The sequence below is a fragment of the Python bivittatus genome, unplaced genomic scaffold, assembly GCF_059951505.1.
Source record: "Python bivittatus isolate LINGU-HERP-01145 unplaced genomic scaffold, Pbiv_v1 ctg000070_np1212, whole genome shotgun sequence".
NCBI lineage: Eukaryota > Metazoa > Chordata > Lepidosauria > Squamata > Pythonidae > Python > Python bivittatus.
The window spans coordinates 37,352,746-37,374,165 of NW_028277034.1; the positions used below are offsets into that span (position 1 = coordinate 37,352,746).

The 21,420-nt window shown below is 36.4% G+C and overlaps 1 protein-coding gene across 1 annotated transcript in view; it reads left to right on the plus strand.

The window, feature by feature from the left end:
- COL25A1 (collagen type XXV alpha 1 chain) overlaps positions 1 to 21,420 on the plus strand; it is a 285,548-nt gene that overhangs the window by 215,284 nt on the left and 48,844 nt on the right. The window contains exons 13-21 of the mRNA XM_088132984.1: positions 2,049 to 2,093; positions 4,531 to 4,557; positions 5,488 to 5,532; positions 7,938 to 7,970; positions 8,117 to 8,152; positions 8,496 to 8,540; positions 16,902 to 16,964; positions 17,673 to 17,741; positions 19,591 to 19,635. Coding sequence (XP_087989110.1) covers positions 2,049 to 2,093; positions 4,531 to 4,557; positions 5,488 to 5,532; positions 7,938 to 7,970; positions 8,117 to 8,152; positions 8,496 to 8,540; positions 16,902 to 16,964; positions 17,673 to 17,741; positions 19,591 to 19,635 — 408 coding nt within the window. The remainder of the gene's footprint in view (positions 1 to 2,048; positions 2,094 to 4,530; positions 4,558 to 5,487; positions 5,533 to 7,937; positions 7,971 to 8,116; positions 8,153 to 8,495; positions 8,541 to 16,901; positions 16,965 to 17,672; positions 17,742 to 19,590; positions 19,636 to 21,420) is intronic.

Below are 21,420 nucleotides of genomic sequence, written 5' to 3' on the forward strand. Positions count from 1 at the left end.
CAACTTTCCAGGAAGTCTAGCTGCAGTCCTGTGTTGCCCTATAGTCATGGATCTGAATTCTATTAAGTCACATTGAAAGGAAAGGAAAAAAAACCATTTCACATTGAAAGGAAAGGAAAGGAAAGGAAAGGAAAGTAGTCATGACATTTTAATTAACTAAATCTACCTCACCATATTGAACAGAGGCTTGCTGTGTGAAGAAATCTTGAGTTTCTCTTGTAATAAATTGATAAACCATGACTATTTCTATTCTTTTCACCCTTAGATTTATAGGATTGGATCGTTCAGATCTACTATTGCATTTCATTGCTTATGGCTTAATTTTCAGCAACGAATATTTGTTTCTTTATATTGTTTATTGCACTAGACTTGCTCTTTCTTCCCCTTTCCTAGAAGGAATCTTCACTTTTTTTTCTTTCAAGTGACTATATACATCAAGTTCTTCATAAAGCGGGTCATTAAACTTTCAAATCCAAAGGTAGCAAACATCATTGCCTTTAGTTTGCACAGTAAGTTCTCAGATAGCTCTTGTGAGCTATCAGAACATTGCTGAAAATATGTATTACTTACTTAAACTTGGCAAATAGGCAGGAAAGCTTTTCAGCCTTGGAAAAAATAATTTAAGATATCAGGCAGGTAATAAGGGAGAGGAAAGGTACATTGAAAAGATCTCATTCAACTCTGGCTCCAACTGTTGAGAGTATATCTAAAAGACCACTTTTCATTGTCCCTGTCTTGCTCACAGAACTTAGAAGAAATGTGTTTCTTTTCCAGGTTTAACACACATCAATTCTAGCAGCAGAAAAATGAATGGCGGGATTTAATCAATTGCTATGAATAAGGTGGCATAAATTATAGGAACTCTACATACCTTCCTTTTCCGTGGTTCTTGATGAGAAAGTGAAATTAAGAAACTGAAAGGAAAAATAGTTATTAATATTAGAATTGAGAAAAACAAGCTGCACATCCCTAAACATTTCTGTATAACCTCCAACTGTATTTGGAAACATGATAAAATCATATGGGCATAAGTTCTCCTGCTGTACTTTATGTTTCCTGTAATCAAATTTGGAGCTATATGTTGTGACAAGAGAGTTAAACCAGAAGTATTCACAAAGACTGTTTTTCAGTAGTTTAGCTTGCTTTTCAGCCATCAGCACCTTCATTCACCTTTATAGACTTGAAAAACTATCCTGGCCAATATGAGGGCTTCAATAAAGTATTTCCAAGGCAGGTCTAAACTTTGGGTACTTTCAGAACCTTGGAAAGCTCCACACAGGAAGCTCAACATCTGAGATGATGAGAGGACTACATCCTCCGTCCAGGAAATCATAAAATGATATATTGAGGGCTTTCCTGAATCAGGCTCATCTGGGTCCATCATACTCTGAATCCTTATCAGAGCCCTTCTGAGAACATGACAACTGATTGGGAATTCTGCAAGTTCAGTTTCAAGTATTTGTGGAATACCCAAGACGGTTGCTTTAGTTGAATTTATCAAAATATCTCAAAAGAGTATACAGCTTATATGCTCCTGCATCACATTTTGATGATCCTAATAAAGATATTTTCCAGCTGTGGATTTTGTACTTTAAAATGGGTTCTTTCTGAACCACTAGCCCAGATACACACAAAAGTATGGCATTTTATTATAGATAATAAAGTAAGCTTTAAAGAAAATCTTGCTTAATTAAATTATTGCCCATGCTCACCTCCACTGTACTCTTAGTGTTAAACAATTTGTTGGGATTCATATATTTAAGCCCCTTCATCCTCTTTCCATTTAAAAGAGGCAGATCATGATAGAGGTAAAGCAAATATTAATAAATACATTACAGACCTTTAGGGAAAAAAGTAATTATCCTATGTATTAGTTTAATTCTTTATACTAATTAACTACTTTTTGACAAATAATAAGGGTGAATTATAAATTGAACTTATTAATTTTCATTTCAATTTGTTATTACAATACTTTTGGACTGATCACTTAGCCATGAAATTTGCTGATCCAGTTCAGTTTAATTTTTTTCTTTATGTCATTATTTCAGGGGGAACCTGGTGCAGTGGGAGAAAGAGGAGTCCCTGGGCTTAAGGTTTGTAGAGAAAACGTTGGCTAGTAATCTTTCACACTCTATTTTTATACATAAAATTATTTGCAGTTCTTTTGTCCTTATCAGTTCTGCAGCAAAATTGTTTTATTCATGGATGGAGCTGCATAAGGAGCAGAACAATAATCTTTAATAGCCACACTCAACTATTAGTTTGTTGTAACACATATTATACATATGACGAAGGAATAAGTGGAGTACATTCCAGTATTGCTATTAGATTCTATTCTTTATAATCATATATGATTTAAATAAAGAGCCTTTTCTGTAGATAGTCTATACATCTTTACAGAGGGTTGACCTTCAACGATAGGGATCTCTCATTTTCCTAGTACTCAACACAAAGATATCCCTTGGGAAATTTAAGTGTTTCCATAGGTAATACATCCACTGCTTTTGTGATTACTGAGTGGAATATGGCTGAATGAGATTCAAGTTCACCTGCTGAGAAACCATCTTTTGATAATGATTAGCAGTACAATTCTCTCTCTCAATTTCCACTTAAAGAAGGTCTCAGGGAGCAGAACTGAAAAGGATACACTTATCTCAGCCCCAAAGAGCTTCTTATGATCAAAATACCAGCCTACATGGACAGAGATTATGGCCTGATGCAATGAAGCTATATATGTCCTAGCCTTAGAATAGCTATATGTCCTAATTTACAAAAGAGACTAGTGGTGGTGGTGTTTTTTTTAAGGCTGTTAGAAGAATTTCTCTAACTGAAGAAGTCCTATATCTGAACTGCTGCCCAAAGCCCAGTTTAAAGATAAAGAAGAAAAAGAAATTTCCTTAAGAGTTGTACCTGAACAAATGGAGTAGTCACACATATTACATAGTCTTAGTTGCAATCTTCCCTACTATACTGGATGTTTAAGTTGTAGTAATCATTTGCAATTTGTACTTATGTATATAATAATGTATGCAGTTTAAGGAAGTATGATTAGTAACACATGGGTGACAAATCTACCTTCATGAAACTATTCTCTCATTTATTAAACATATGGGATCAAGGTATGCAGAACATCATGGATTCCTTAAGTATGGTGGTGGATCAACACAGTCTGATCAAGCAAAAATGATTCCAAATATCTCAGAAAAAGAAATAGTTCTGTCACTAGTATATAACTGCTCTTAGGTTTAATAGTCTACATTGCTTGATTACATCAGTCATGCTAGTGTGGGTCCCAGAAGGATTTGGATGCCATATTGCTATTGATGGTGAATAGGCCAAGATATGAAAATGATCAGCTTGTCCTTTATATGTCAGGAAAGAACATAGGCCTTTGGAGAACGCTCATTTCTCACTTTAAAATTCCACTGATGACAGATAATAGCTAATTAGTTTCTGCACTGTTATACTTCAGAAGCACAGAGAAATCAATAGCCAGACAAGTTTGAATGAACTATATAGAGGCAAAGCTCGCACAGGATGAATTACCTAAGTCATAATCAGAGAATATAAGGATGCTTTTCAATCTGTCAAGCAGCCATTAATTTAAGAGCAAATTAAAGGTGTCTTCTGATAGATTCTGAGAATACATCTGCAAGATTCTAATAAGCCAAAATAAAGCCATCATTTACTCAAGCTTACAGTTTCCCACCCACATGTTCACCTATGCATACCTTGCACTGGTATTGTAGTAAATTTTGAAGTGCAAAATGAAGAGGCTACAAAAATGTGCACAATGCACCAGAAGGCATCAGAACACAGTATTTAATCCCATAAATGAGCACTAGATTTAATATGAATTCAATCCTGTAGTTAGTTGCATAGAATAAGCTCCATCAAACTCTCTGATGCTTCTTTCATATAGTATTTCAATTGATAAAGTATATTTTGACAAAAATAAGACTATAAAAATAATATTTAGGTTTAATTAGAAATACAAATCATCTTACAAAGAAGGGTTACTAGTTTTATTGGTAGAATCAACCAAGAAATCCATAAGAGAAAAGAAAAAATATAGCTTTGATTTAAGTATATTTACTCAAAGTAATTGTTGATTCTTGTTTTGAAATGATTTTAGTAAAGCAGGAAGACATGATCAGCAGTCTAAGTGTGGAAATTATAGCTACAGATAATCAGTGAAATCTGGTGCAAGAGAGATGATGCTCAGTAGACATAAGAAGTCTTCTACGCCTTTGCAATTTTTAAAAAATTAAGTAAGCTACACATGAATCAAAATTATTTAACAAGCTAAAAAGCATATTTCACATAAAAGCATATTACACTAATGTAGACCATATGAAATAGGGTATCCTATCTCTGTTGAATCACTGCCAAAATTATTGTTTATTTTTATCCTTCAGTTTGCATACATTTAATAGGTGCAGTGGTATCAGATGAAGGTCCGACAGATCTGTACGACTGTCCTTTGAGAACAATAATAAGTGCTTTGTTTCTGTCTTCTGTTTCAAATAGGGTGACCCTGGACAACGAGGAGAAAAGGTAATCTCTATACTTGCTCATTCATACATTCAAATAATTTCAAAATTGAATCGGTAGTGTTGAACAACTGTTCTTAAATTCCATTTTATGGAGGATGTTAAGAAAATCAGCATCCAGATCAATGTTATATGCTCATAAGGTGCTGTAAGAACTATAGAAAATCACACTTTTCATTTTGAAATGTTTATAGGTCACATTATAACCAGAAGAATTGAAACAGGCATGCAAATTGGGGGGAAAAGGGAACAAAAGAAAGGAGTGTGAACTTTGCACAACTAAAGCTTACAGTTTAATTGTGGCAGTCTAGCTGATGCTGCTAGAGGCCTAATGTTTCAGTAAGTTGTCAGCTCAGATGTCTACATTCTTGATAATTTATGAAACTCTGTAAAGAACAATGTTGAAAATAGCTATGTGGTTCCAGAAATCAAGGAAATAGAAAACTTTTTAGAACCTCACTGTATTTGGATGAACGCATCAAGCAAAATAATTCTGAACATCTATTTGTTTAAAACTCAGAAGGGTGTGATATAAATTGTATATATAAAACAAATAAATAACCTTTGCAACAAATATGACAGATACCCAGTATTAAGCAAGCTGGGACTGTGCATTGGAATCTCCCTCAAGCCTGGTACTTCAATCTTGGTCTTTTAAAACATTTTTATTAGATCTTAAACAAGAAACTAAGTTTGATGTGACAGGAAAACCACCAGAGCCAGTTCAGAACTAGACTCTTACTGAAATATTGCTTTATTTTTGTAATTTATTATTTCTTTTTTCGATTACCCTGTCACCTACCTTTTTTGTTCATTTTGTTTGCTCTAGTTTTATAGCTTTCTTTAAAACTGTCAAATAGAAATAAATTTGGGAGATTTAATAGAAACCAACTGGTAAATGAAGGATTTTAAAATAACTTATTCTGATATTTAGGGTGATGCTGGAGAAAGTGGACCCAAAGGTCACCCAGGAGAAAAGGTACAGTTTGTAGAGAATGCCACTGAGTGCATTTAAATTCAGGTTAAAAACGATAAAGATTTTTTTTTTAAATTACATGTATAATTAGAATTAATTATATATTTTTTAATTTTAACGTTTAATAAATTATAATGTATTCAAATTTATAATTTGTAATTCCAATATATATTTATAAATGTTTACATTTATAATGTTTACAAGACTTAGTCAAGAACATTTGTTTTATCAATATGAATCTTTTGGTTTTATTTTTATAGTAACTATAACCATAGTATCATAGAATTGTATTATTTGTAGTATCTAATTAGATTGAAGTTATTCAAATAAACTTCATTATAACATTGCAGAAAAGAGACAATTTATTAAGATTTTTTTTCAGAGTAAGCTTTATTTTATATCTTTGTTGCACAAAGCCCAATTCTTACTGAGAGGTTATTATTTTTTATAATAATATTTCTTCTGCAAAATATCAGTAATTATCATGACATCTCCTGGCTTGTGGACTCCCCCCACAGATACTCTGTGTTTCCTGTTATGAGGTTTAAATACTTCTTGTAAGATTGTTAAGTCTGCTCTGAGCTTCAGGCAACTGTTTCAAATTGAAATGGGACATTATGAGCTCAAAATAGTTTGAACGCAAGACATTTAGAACATTTCTTTTTCCTTTACCCTTCAGTCAACAGCATAAAAAATTGAGGGAAGAAATCCTTAGATCATATACGATGGTTGAAATCTGTTTGGTGTAACACTGTTGTGTCCAGAATTTTCTGCTTTGGCTTTGCTTGCTTCCTTATTCCATTTCAGTAGGCATATATATGGACAGACGCCACATATTACTCACAAATTCTAGTTTGACCTTATGTAACTTTGGCTTCCATCAATAGAACTTCCCTTCCCACACTTGAAACATAATGTTATAACCAAAATTCACACAGGAGATTCAAAGGTAAAACTGAATAGGAGTACATTGCCAATGTTCACATTCCTGCACAGGACATGTTCCACCATGTGAGCTGGTAGAACTTTGTAAATGGTAGATGATTCAGCATGTTATTCTTTCTCAACTAGAAAGAGTTAACAGCAGCATACATTGTCTCTCTCCTCCTCAATTTCATACCCACAAACATTTATAAAGTAATAAGCTAATTTAATGTGCTTTCCTCCAGTCCTTGAGTCTCCAGCATAATTTTCTCTGTCCCAACAACCAGTCTGTATTCTGCCTCAGTAATGAGGCCAGTGAGTATTGCTGTCCTTACGGCTTTAAGCGGAACACATTAGGGAAAGTGATTGGTGGATTTCTTGCCATGAAGAAAAACATCCACCAATCATTCTCCTCATGTGGGTTGGGGCTGGACTAGGAGCAGAGGTGATTTTTGACAGATGGCTAGTCTTATGGTTTTAGCAATCTCTCAGAACCTGACCATGGAGGTGGGAGCTTTCTACCTCTCTTGCTTTACTGGGGAGCCCTCAGTCACCGTAGCCTTCATACATCCTGCAGGTGATGTGTGGATTATGTCTCTAATGTAAACTTACTTCCTTGAAGAGGAAGAAGAATCAGAGGAGAAGGTTTAATTGTGTTAAGGGGTCCCACTCTTTCTCTACGGAAAATTACATTCCAGGCAGTTACTAGAGCCGAACATTATGGGTGTGTACACTTCAGCAAAATGTGGTCATTAGCAGTGGGCAAATCCCATCCCCTACCATCAAATTCCAGAAATCATGTATTTAGCAAGGCTTGGATGAGAAGATGGAAAACACCAGTTTAACATAAGATTGAACATATATATGTTAGGCAACTTTAGCTACTGTATGTGCTGGGATGCAATGAAGACTGGGCATGAAGCTATGTTTATAAAGAATGACTAGCAAGGCATCTCTGAGCCACAGGAAAGGGATTTGTGGATGAACCTGCGTCTGAAGTTCTTACACAAATGTATTATACTGACTGCCGGTTGAGTGTTAACCATGAAATATTCATGATTAAGCTTGTTTGGCAAAAGTATTAACTTCCCAATTGATTCCCAGTTGTTGTTGTTGTTATGGTTGGTCACACAGTCAGCCAGATGTTTAGACTGGATTTGGCATTTTTATCCACCTTCTCAAGGACCTGGGATAGGCAGATGTTGTTTGATGGTGTTAAAGGTATCGTTGCAGGATATCAGCTGTTCCAAGTATAAGCTGCCTTTTGCAATTGACTGAGGGTGATTTTGTCAATGCCAATGGTCTTCAAGTGGTGCTCCAGATGTTTTGGAATTGCACCCAAGGCACCTGTAACTAGTGGCACTATCTTTGCTTTCTTTTTCCACAATCGTCCCATCATCATCATCATCATCATCATCATCATCATCATCATTATTATTATTATTATTATTATTATTATTATTATTATTATTATTATTTTCCAGGGTGACCCTGGATCTTCTGCTGCAGGAATTAAGGTAATGTGAGTAATAAGAACTCTTTAACATTAATGCCAAAATTAAGTTTTCTTCATTTTCTTTCTTTATCTTGAAGTTGATGGCCATCTACATATCTTTTCCTTTAATTTTAATCTTCTGTTTTATAATTTGTTTCTTTGTTTTAGGGAGAACCTGGACAATCAGGTCGACCAGGACAAAAGGTAATGTGTCAAAGTAAATAATTTTGGCTTGCCAGATGTAACTGTACTCTGATTTCTCATATATATATATATATATATATATATATATATATATATATATATATATACGTACGTACAAACGTATGTATGTATGTGTATAATATGAAAAGTCATGGTCTCTTTTCCAATGAACTGAAATTTTGTCCCATTACATTAAATGAGTAGTTTTTGCAAGTAGCAGACATAGCTACTTACAGTAAATGCTTCAACATATTTACTTTTGACTTACATACTTATGCAACATTTTTCTGCTATTAAAATAATGTAATGTTCTACTACAATGCTGTATAATTTAATTTGGTAGGGTGAACCTGGACTTCCTGGACTTCCTGGGTTACCTGGAATTAAGGTAAATATACAGATATTATATATATATATAGTTTTATTATAAATATGGGACATGTACAACTAACATGCAATCTGGACTACAGGCAGTCCCCAGTTTAAGACTGTGTTCCATTCCCAAGGTCTGTCCTTAAGTCGAATTTGTATGTAAGCTAGAACAGTATTATTGTATAATACTGTATAAATAATATTGTGTAATGAACTCAAACCATTGCGTATTTGACTCGAATCACTGTGTATTTAACTCGAATTCTGTTACAAGAGGCTCCGTTCTTAACTATGGGTTATTTGTAACCTAGGCATTCTTAACCCGGGGGCTACCTGTACTGTTGAGATACCTGAAACCTTTTCCTCTGTAAATTAAGATAATCACTTAAAGTATCAAGCAAACTTGGAGAAGTGAAGTGGTAGCTCTTTATTTTGTGTAGGGGAGGGGCTTGCAACCTATAGCCGGTGGGCTACATACAGCCTTCATCCCTGTTTTTGTAGCATCTAGAATTCTCCAAGATTGGGCCACTGCTTGGTTCCCTGGTCTATTAGGGGCTGACCCAGGCATGTTTAAAAAGCTGTATTTTGCACTTTCTCTGAGTTCCAGAAGTGGTGGATCCATAAAGAGTATATCAAAGAGACACTGTGGGAAAGGGTATTTAATTCCAGGTGAAATCATATGGCTGCTGTATACATATCAGCTATAACTTTACGGAGAAGTTAAAAATATGTACATAACTAGACCTACTTTCTCACCACCAGAGACTGTGATAATGTTTGAGTTTACTGTTGACCTGAAGGCACAGAATAAAGGAGCCACAGAATTGTGGTACCAGGGTTTCAAACACTTCCCTCAAAGCCTCATTGTGGCCCACAGAGACCTTCTAAAAGTTGGTTCTAGTTTGTAGTTTTAGCAGTGTAATTTTGTGTTTTTCAGCTGGAAAATAAAAGAAATTGGTGTATTCTTTTCATCCCTATAAACATTTTTAAAATGCCCTTTTACAAATGGTGAAAAAGATAGCATACTTTCCACTTTTCAGTGACAGCATAGCATCATTGCAAGTTTCAGAAAAAATGGTTACAAAAAGTGTGCTCTCCATATACAAAACTAACTGCCTGCTGTATACTGCAGGAAACTTTTGCCAACACTAACAATAATGGATCACTGGTGTGGGTCTTCCGGGCTGTGTGGCCACGTTCTGGAAGTTTTGTTTCCTGTGCTCATCCTGGGCACAGAGAGAACAGCTCCTGTCTGTGCTCCTGCCCTCTGAAGATGCCGGTCACAGATGCTGGCAAAACATTAGGAAACAAAACCTCCAGAATGCGGCCACACAGCCCGGAAGACCCACACCAGCCATCATATTCCGGCCATGAAAGCCTTCGACAATACAATAATGGATCATATTGGTTGATGTTCTTATATCCTTTGCTTCCTGGTATATGTTGACAGAAAGTACATCTACTGATTCTATAGTTTAGGTGAGGATGCTGAGAAGACCTTTTCTGTGTCGTCACTGATTATGCCTCTGCCATTGTTGGAACATAGAGAAAGGCCTCTCCATCCAGAATTGAGCCCATATACAAATTGGTAACCAATATTGTGGAGTCCTTGGGGTTCTCTGAGCTTGGTTGTTTTCTTGCAAACGTTTCGTTACTGTAACGAATGGTAACAAAACGTTTGCAAGAAAACAACCAAGCTCAGAGAAACCCAAGGACTCCACAGTTCAACCCCGAGCTACATGTATTCTCTTCTATTGGTAACCAGTATTGGCCTGGCAGCACTAGTGTATCGTAGTCCTGGCTGCAAGCAGCCTCCAACAATCTTGCTGTTGAATTCTGGACCAATTCCAATTTCCAATGTAGCCCCAGCCAGAGAACATTTCATTTCACTTCTTCATTGTGGTGAAACACCAGTACAAAATAAAACTCAATGGTATAAAATAGGTTACGCTGGAGATCACTGTAACTGAAGCCCAGCTTTATTCCATGCATGCTCGTGCTATTCTGTCATGCTAGGCTCTACCAAACTTGCAAGATAATAGTCTGTGGCCTATATCCCATCAACTTGGAAGTGCATGCAACTTGCTGACACATTGGTCCCTCATCTCTATACAGCAATGTTTCTCAACCTTAGCAACTTTAAGATGTCTGGACTTCAATTCCCAGAATTCTGGGAGTTGTAGTCCAGACGTCTTAAAGTTGCCAAGGTTGAGAAACACTGCTATATACCAATCAATCTCTCTCTCATTCAAACTACTCTTCTTACAAAGAGGTACACAAGTACACACACAAGCATATACACACCCTTCTCTGCTTCCAGCAGAAACAGCAACAAAGAAGGGGGGGGGGGAGATCAAAATAGAGATGGGTGACAAAATTAAGGAAAGAGGAAGAAAAAAGAACCATGCTTAGACATTACCAAAATGATGAAATTTAGTAGACAAGCAGCCCCTTTCAAGCAGCATTTCATCTTCAACGGCATCTTTTTTCAGCTGGAAGGTCTACAGTCTTTTCCACCTTTTCTTTGGGCCATTCCTTCTTTTCCTTCTGTTCTTATCAGCTAATTTGAGATGATCTCCAATTCATGAAAAAAGAAAAACTTGTCCTGGTAAACAAATATGCCATAGAACTTGTGCTGCACCCATACATTAGCCTGCTATCTTGGGTGGTTTTGTTTTGTTTGGCATGACTCCTGAATAAGTTCCTGCAGATTTCTAGGCAATATTTTCAGAAGTGGTTTGCCTTTGCGTTTTTCCTAAGACTGAGAGGGAGTGATTGGCCCAAAGTCACCCAGTTGGCTTCCATGCCTAAGGCAGCACTAGAACACAGGTTTACATGCTTCTAGTCCAATGCCTTAATCCATAGGAAGTCTCTATTTCATCATGAAAGTTGAATAAAGTTGAATGTTGGTCCATCTGGCTTCTGCTAATCTGAATGATAAAAGAATCATTGGTTTCTGTGAGAAGGAAGGCAGAGGTAGAACATAACTCGTGATCAATATAACCTTCATAGAAATTCTTTGCTAAAAACTGAATCAATAAGACACTTTAAGAATATCTTCAGTGTGTTTGCTTGAGAAAGAGGTGAGTCCCCATCCGCTTTGCAAAAATTCATACAGCTATACATTAAAGAAATACCAAAATGCGCCTGTCTGTGTGCTTGGCTTTTTAAGACTAAATTACCATGGCCTCTGAATCCATAAGAGCAGAGATCAAATCAGATTGGGTCTCTCTTTGTTTTCTCTCAGCTGCTGCATTGCAGAGGTATGTCTTACTGAAATGGAGCTATTTGTTCACTTGCTTTCCCACGCCATTAAGAACCCTAATCTGTACAGAATCTCATTTACTTTCTGTTGTCCCAGTGAAGTACCTGATGACAGCACAAACTTAAAAAGAGCCATATTTTTAGAATACACCTTTTATGTTCTACAAAAGAATGTTACAAGTTTGTACTGTTCTTTTTCAAAGAAGCTTTTTTAAAAAAATGTCAGATGGTAGACAGAATGGCCATTTGCAGACAATCAGATGTGTTGTGAGGATGAAGTTCTGCAAAGTCTTCTGCATTACCGCTTTAATAAAATGCCAATACACTTTGGAACTCTGCTTACCCACTCTTATCTTTATAATTAAGCTGCTTATTTGGATGGGCTAGTTGGAAAAAAAGTAGAGATCTTAATTTTCTGACTCATAATAGCTCTGTCAAATAGTCCTGTATTGAAGTGATATTACAGAACAAGTCAACCTGATGGGTAGATCCATGATGTAGCAAGATTCAATTGAAGGTAGTAAAGACATAGAAACCTGTTGTTTACTGAAAGAAATGGGGTTGTACTTTCCCATGCAAGACTGGTGCATAGTCTGGGGGGTCCTCTTGGAATCACATCTCCTGATCAAAGAGCAGCTGTGGCCAAGAGGGCCTTTGCACAGGTTTCTGGATTGGGAGAGTCTTCAGACAGTCACTCATGCCTTGGTCACATCTTAATTGGATTACTGTAATACACTCTAAGTGAAAACCATTGGAAAGAAACAGCTGATGCTGAATGCAACAGCGCAGGCACTGACGGGTATGTTGTGGTATGCACCTGTGTCCCTGCTGCTTTTCCAGCTGCACTGGTTGCCATCTGGCTTCTGGATGCAGTTCAAGGTGATGCTTATCACCTATAAAGCTCTGCATGGCAAAGGGCCGGGTTACTTGAAGGACTACTGATCTCCATATATTTCTGTCTGTTTGGTCATGTCAGTTAGAGTGAGCACATTCCAGATCCAGTCTATTAGGCAGTGTCATGTTACAGAACCTAGGAACCATGCCTAAGTGATGGCTCCTGCCCTGTAAAATCATATCCCCCCTCAAGATCCGTACTGCTCCCACATTTATGACCTTTCATAAACTGCTCAAAACCTGGCTGTTTTCCCAGGCCCTGGGCTAGGAAGGGGATTGAGTGCCTTTAGTTGGTTATTGGCCAATTGGCTGTTTTGGCTTTTGGGTTTCTGGTCAGCTGTCTTCTTTTTCTTCTTGATATAGGTTGTTTCCTTTTATTATCTGTAAACTGCCCAGAGTTGCTATGGAGCTGGGCAGCCTCCAAATTGAATAAATAAGCAAACAAAGTCTGTCACTAAGACTATAGTAGCCTTTCTCCAAGGCGGAGACATTGGTGATTTCACAGCAGTAGGGTGATTCAGTGTGGCAGCTTTGGTGATTACTGTTGTATCCCCTCCCACTAACTAGAGAATGGGTGGTCTCAATTCAACTGCCAAGCTACTACCTGAAGCAGGAGAATGGGGCCCAGGTGTGAGGACCCAGAGGGGTTCTAGGAAATGAGATCTGAAAGTTCCAGCCCTCCACCCTATGGTCTTAACCTTTCCATTCTGCTAGTTACCTTATCTGAACTTTTTTCCCCAATGTGTGATTAAGTTTAAAACCAGATTTTGGCAAAATACAGTTTGCCAGCTGCATGTTGGCTAAATTTACCCAAACTCTAGCAGAAGGTTGATAGTCTGCTTTCCTGGTATCCTCTAGGGATAAGTTATAATAAGTAAACCATTCAGAGAGCCTTTTCTTAGGGATCATTTCTAGATTAAGAATATGGATCATAGTATTGCTCTAATCTATTTGACAAGAATTTGAGGGTTTTTTTATATGTTCTCGTAACCTGAAGAAGGATATTGATACCTTGGATTGTATCTTGGATTGACTACCAGTAAAATAAGGAGTGGGGAGAGATGTAAGCCATCTCTTGTTTATTTGCATGTACTGTATTTATAGGCTTACATAAACAAAATAGTATTCTATGGAAAGTTGGTATCAATGAGTTTGAACCTCATCAGAGATTGTTGTTGTTGTTCAGTCGTTAAGTCGTGTCTGACTCTTCGTGACCCCATGAACCATATCGCGCCAGGCTTTCCTGTCCTTCACTGCCTCCCTGAGTTTGCTCAGTCTTGTGCTCATTGCTTCAGTGATGCTATCTAACCATCTCATCGTCTGCCGTCCCCTTCTCCTTTTGCCTTCAATCTTTCCCAGCATCAGGGTCTTTTCCAAAGAGTCCTCTCTTCGCATTAGGTGACCAAAGTATCTGAGCTTGAGCTTCATTATCAATCCTTCCAATGAGCAGTCAGGGTTGATTTCCTTTAAGATTGACTGGTTTGACCTCCTAGCAGTCCAGGGGACTCTTAAGAGTCTTCTCCAGCACCACAGTTCGAAGGCATCAATTCTTTTGCGCTCAGCCATCTTTATGGTCCAGGTCTCACAGCCATACATTACTACTGGAAAAACCATAGCTTTGATTATGCGGATCTTTGTCGGCAAGGTGATGTCTCTGCTTTTTAATATGCTGTCTAGGTTTGCCATAGCTTTCCTCCCAAGGAGCAAGCGTCTTTTAATTTCATGACTACAGTCTCCGTCTGCTCCCTCTGATCTTGGAGCCCAAATAAATGAAGTCTGTACTGCTTCCATTTCTACCCCTTCTTGATGTACTGGTATTTTGCGTGTGAATATTAGGTTGCTAGAGTATCAGCAAACTCATGGCATTCTGAAACTGAAGACATTTTCAAAGGCTCACAGTACAAAGTAATTTTGATCACATGATCCATTTTTATTACTGATCCTTGAAATCACAATTAAACAGATTAGATAACAAAGTAGCCGCTGAGTCAGCTATGTGGTAGATTAAGAATGTGAGTACTCACAAAATTTGAGGCTATCAAATAAATTGTTGAAGTTTTCATTATTTCCTTCCATGATAAAGAATATAAATATGATTGCTGTTTCCATTAATGGTTACAATTAATGGTTAAATATTACAAATACACATTTGAAAATCATTCACATTTTTATATATAATTTGTACTGCATACTGTAATTATTTTATTTATCTTAAACTGATTTGGGATTTCTCTTAGCCCTTTTATTCTTTCTTTTGCAGTTTACCTTTTTTCAGTGATATGCCTATATGCCATGCTATAATGTCTGAATACAATTTTCTATTTCTAGCTGTTGAAGAAATGACATTGCACTCATGTAGGGGAAATGCTTTTCATACTAATTTTATTTATGAGGTGGTGTAAACAGCAAGCTGACACATTTCTTTTTTCGTTATGTAGTTTAATATAAATGATGACATCTCTTTTCTTAGTAATGCGAACTATTACATATATTACCAAATATTTCTTTTAATTAAAGGGGCAATGTTCTTAAAACATGTTGTAATTGTTGATTTTAACATCAGATTTATATGGGCAAATGTCAATTCCTACGTGTCTGGATTAGTAATGTATTTACATTAAGAAAATAAAACTAGAGCACTAACTAATTCAACAGGTCTGAGGAGGAGGTGCACCAGAAGGTAGTAATAACTGCAGAAGAAAGTTAGAAAGGCTAAACACAAAGGATCTTAGGCTTGCAAAGAAACCTAAAAGCTACAAAAAGTGGGTTGGGGCTCTGACAATAGTAAAGGAAAGTAAAATAAAGGGATAGATCTGCTGCTAGGAGAAGATGGTAAGAAAATAACAGGGAATGGGAAGAGGGCTGGGGCTCCTCAACTTCTAGTTTGTTTTGGTCTTCTCCCTAAATGAGAACTCTGCTCAAATGAACTTTAGCAGAACAATTGACAGAAGGAAGGAAGGAAGGGCAATCCAAGTTAAGAAAAGAAATAATTAGGGACTACTTGGCTACTGTGAAGCTTTGGATTATGTACCAGTAAGAAACATAGTTGGACCAAAAAGCCTTGGGGACAGTCATGCATGCCTTGTGTAGCAGTGTACAGCAGCTAAGCACTGTTCACTATCATGTCACATAAGCTCCCAGACAAGCAAGTTCATGAATAAAGTGTGGGAAAAAAACAGATAACAAGCTTTTATAACAGGCAGACACTTTGTTATGTAAAATAATGGGGGTGGAGATACTTGAAGAAAAATGATGAATTATGAACTACAATGGATCTGGACAATTTGAACTGCTGAAGGCATGTTGGTTCCAGGGAAACTCATGCAAGACTCCTGTAGAATTCCTGGGTGGGGTCCAGAGAAGACCACTAAAGTAGGTAGTAGAATAGTGAGGGACACGTCTTCTCAGTATAGATGGCCTTGGGGAAAGCTGTAGAAAGCTGTCCAGTTCCTGCCAACCTGAGAAGGAATGCAGAACATTATAATTAACACTGATGTTCACATTTAAGTGAAAAGGAGGTGGTAGAAAAAGCTGTACATCTAAATATCCACAAAATTAACTTAGCTATATTGGCACAAGTCACAATACATTTCTGCCACATTTCTATTCCTTTATACGACTGGAGTCCTATATGGTATAACCCCAAGATATATCAGGAACTCTTTGCCAAACATATTGTTCTTTCTTATGTGATTGTTGTCCATAGTCTTATGAATAGAATGCTATCAAATACTGTAAACTTAAAGTGATGTTTTATGTATAGCTCAGACTCTGATATTATTTCTATGTAATAATTTTACAGCCATTTTTATCCCAAAGCTGAATTTTATTTGTAATAAAAATTACATTAATATTCAATATTTTGTAATTTATGAATGATGTCTAAGCAGAATTATTTCCCTTTTTCATCAATATTACCTCAATAGATTTTTTTCCTACCATAAACTAACTTAATAAAGAATATATAGCATGTATTCACTCCATAAAGAACTGTGCTGTAAAAGCCTCTGGTTCACGTGCTTTTCTTAAGCTCAGTAGGGGTTTTCTTGAAGCATTCTTTGCTGATGGAAATCAAACTTGATTAATTGTAGTTGTTCGTAACTATTGGATTACAGCTAGGAACATGACTAGGAAAGACATAATTGCAAGAAAATTCATTTGTTTCTGTGATTATTCACAGTTAAATTAACAAAGTTTTAATATGCTCATTTATTAAAAGGGTGAACCAGGTTTCATAGGTCCGCAGGGAGAACCTGGACTGCCAGGACTGCCAGGAACAAAGGTATGATTTACATTTTTTCCTTATTACGCACAATTTGCTTTACATCAGATCAGTTGGAGCCTAATTGTTAGCCTAGACACTTCCCTACTCAGCCATTAGAATCATGCCAAACGGAAAGTTTATCAGAATGAGATCACAACTCCACCCACTACAAAATGTGTAATCTGTATAAAATAAATTAATTAAATTAAACTGCTATGAACTCAATCAGGAATGATGCAACTTTGATTATTTATATATGTTCTTAATTGAACAGGTGAGACTTCGTCTCATTCTTCTTTTTAAAAAGAGTGTCATCATTGCCTAAAGCTGCCTTTATTCCTTGAAACCAGTTTGAACCATCAACACATAAAACTGTCTGGAAAACTGAAACCAATGAATGAAAATTGGATTATGACATTTTAAATATGGGAAACATTATCTCTTTTGCCTTTTTTCCCCACCTGTACTTAGATAATGTTCAGGGATTATTTACTTTTGGCAAATCAGAAGGGGGGGAAAGCATATACTATACTATGGTACTGAAATCTGTTTGCACTCCCTCCCCAGAACAGGTTTGTTACTACTGTATGTGTTGATCAATTGCCAGTTTGACATACCCTTTGATATTACCTCTCTTTCATGTTTCAACATGACAATTTGGATCAATAGCCAAAGTTACTGATGTTCTATGATGCTTCTGTGTATATGCTCTGTGATTTTTAACAGGGTGAAAGAGGAGAAGCAGGACCTCCTGGGAAAGGTGAACGAGGTGAGCCTGGAGCTCCAGGGCCAAAGGTCAGTTTGGTTTCACTTTGAAATATTTAGTGTGCTTTTGAGAGCTCTGGGTTTAGCATGTTCCTTAAAGACACCCTCTGTTTCTGGATGTTAAAATAGAACCAAAAAAAATCAATTTCAGTGTGATTGAACGTGCATTCCAAAGTGATTTAAATGTATGTCATTCACTTTACAGCACAGTCCAGTCAAAATTAATGAATCAAACTGAGGACTTCCATATTAATAATCAAAACCTGCCACTATGCATTTATTATTTATATAGTCATACTTAATAAGGTTTAAAATGCTTCATGGACACAGAGGCAGCTTTACACAGATTTCATCATTTTTTGTGCAGTAGAATTTTCAAAATTCTATATGATTACTAATTGTGCCTAAATAAGGAAGAAAGGAAGAAAGGAAGAAAGGGAGGGAGGGAGGGAGGGAGGGAAGGAAGGAAGGAAGGAAGGAAGGAAGGAAGGAAGGAAGGAAGGAAGGAAGGAAGGGTGGGTTTCTTTAAAATCTAACTTCACGGAGTGGCTCAACTGATGTTCTAGGTTTTCATTAGCAGTTTAAAACCTGTGCATAATAAAGTCCTGCTAATATGAAGTTATCATACAACATAGATAAGAGCATGTTTTGGCATTATCTCCAGAACAAAACTCTAGTGAAAAAAAAAAACTCTGTTGAACTGAGCTCACCTTCTAGTGACTACATGGATACATCCATGCAATTTTCTTGGCAACAATATGGGAGTGGTTTGTCATTACTTTCTTCCAGGATGTTTTTCCAATTTCCCAGTTCAGCTGATAGGCTTGGATTTCATGGTGATCTCTCATCCAAGTACTAACCAGGTCCAAGCCTGTTCAGTTTTTTTTTCAAGAGTAGCCAAAGTTGCCAAGGTGCAGGGATATAGTAGTACAGGGGCTTCTGAGGATCAACCACTTTTATCAAAATGATACAAATTCCGCTCCTTTTGTACATGAATGTACCATCACAACCTAGGAATAAAAGGAACAAAGCTTGCGTTGTATCAACACAATGCCGTTTTCATCATTTGCTCCGTTTGACCCCACCAAGCCAAATGCTTCTGACTATGTGTCAAATTCTGTGTATGTCAGTTAATTCTCCCCAGTGTTTTACCAAGAAATTCAGATTGGCGAGGCACTATTTCAATTTTAAAGGGAATAAGAACAGAAAATGGAGATGCAACAAATGTCGTTTCATACAGCGCAGCAAAACATTTTACAAAATACTTTACAGTCAGTGTCTTTTTATTTAACTTCTACTTTGTGTAACTTATTTTTTGTCTGTGATTGTGCAGAACTCTGTAAATGAGCTTCCTGATTATAGTACATTCAGAAGAACTTCAATTGATACTTTTATTAAGTCATTTGCATGATCTGGAAGGAGGCCACTTTTGTTAAAGAACATAATTCAGTGATAAGAAAAAGCACTAAATTATAGCTGTTTGGTTTGGAAGTTGCCAGAGGTGAATTCTCATTTCCAAGGCACTGTAGTAAGGAAAATGATTGAATCAAACAAATATTTTCAGCTTACAAATTGTACATTGGGCATCTTTGGATAGAAGTCATAGGTGTTTTTTAGGGACTTGAGGAAAGAATTTTCCCTGTAGCATATACGAAACACATTTAAATTTTCTTCTAATAATCCTCTCTGGTAAACCATCATAACCTACATGATTAATTAACTTTATTATATCTACATTCGTCTCTATAGTGTAACTTTATAATTAACTATTTTAATGTGCATGGTTTCTACTATATATTTACCTTCTATAGACAATACTAATTCTTCATATTTCTCTTTTTCTCTCTCCTTTCCATTTTGTATGTGTTCCAACATGCAGGGGAGGTCAGGTGAATCTGGAACTAGAGGCCCCAAAGGGTCAAAGGTCAGTCATCAACAACATCTGGTTTTATTGGTTGAATACACTAAACCAATACAGATTATTTGTCTAGTGCCATTTATGCATGTATGAATTGTGTGTATGGAGGGGTGTTATGTATGCTAGGCACAGGCTGTCCTTCAACCAGTTATTTTTGGTTTCTTTTTATAGAATGGCCAGAGACTTTCAGTTTAAAAAATAGTAAAATTATTTTCAGTAACTGAAAAGACAGAGTGTATATAGCCCTTAGCTTTTCCTAACAAAAGTTCTCATTCCCAGCTAACTCCCTTTTCTGTTCTGAGTTCTTCTTTGCTATATAAGGTGCTGTTTTTTCTTGTAATTTGCTGATTAGGATCACATTTTAGTGCAGTGACTAGGTGGTTTACACTAAAATTAAAGAGGAAATTACATGCTATTTGAAATTAGACATTAAGACTAGCAGTTAGAGGTGGGTCATGTTCTAAATGAAAAATAAAAATGTTAAAAGTGTGGAACAATTGAACCTTTTTTTGACTGGAGGGAAAAAAAGATGACGAAGTAGATTTCTGTCAAACCTCTTTCAGGAAGAATCCTTTAGACATGGTTCGGTTACCAAAAAAGGTGCTTTCTGGTGCCATTAGATAGAGGACAGCTCTCCCTGATTATTTGAATATCAAGGCAGACAAATGTGGGAATGAATCTCTTTTCAGGTTTCCATTGTGCTTTGGAACAAACTGGCTGCTGGTATTTTTCTATAAGCTTTAGAGTAATGTGATCTCCATATTTATGCCAATTAGATATCTGATAGATTACTAAAATTTCCAGGCAAACTTTGAATTTACCCCCATGTATTACAAAAGTCAATTCTAATCATAACCAAGCACAGAAATCTGGTCTTGTCCAACTGATGAAAATTTTTGTACATCACGTCAGAACCAAGTGACTACTGACTTAAGTTATTGCAATTAACAATTTTATGAATTGACTTTGCCCATTCAAACTGGTGGTTGTATCTTTCTGGACAGAACAGTCTACAAAGAACTCCCTTTTCCAGCATTCCCCTTCTGATGCTGTCTAGTGTGGAATTTTAATTTTTAGCCAGTGGGTCCAAATTACAGTTGGCTGTGAATGCTAAGTGTTGCAGACCAAGATATATGGGAGGTGCCAAACCGGAGGAAATGCTTTGAGAAATTCATTAAATAATTTGTAGAACTCCTGGCACTTTAGTTGTTGTGAGTTTAAACAATGTTTATTGTAAAAGTATCTTGCAAACATGTTACAGTCTTCTAAGGCATACAGTGTATAGCTTTCTCTAGGCTAATGTCTTTTTGACACAAATCAAGTAATTTATCTTGATTGAAGGACAGACTTAAATTTGATTTTAACAAGACAAATTTCTGGGCACACTATTATAGAATAAAATTAATTTGACACGTCTTTCCCAATTCAGTGATCTCTTCTAGGTATAGTTTATATCTAAACAAGCAGGAACATTTATTTTGAAATGGTTCCAAATTAAACAGCCATTGTATAATAGCATAGTTAAAAAAAAACGTTCAGCAGTAAATTAAATTTTCTTTACATCTTATGATTCTGAGCTTCATTGTTCTCCTGGAAGTTTTTTAGATTTCCTTTTATGGAGAACTGACTCTTGCTTTCTTTTCCTAAAGAAACTTGAAGCCAACATTTTTGCTGTAAATTCTAACTGACGTATAAGAAAATCCAAGGTGTACAAGATTATAGTTTGTCCAGCCCAATCAATTTTGATTAACATTTGTGTCAGACAGGGACTTAAGTTTTTGAGAGCTTTGG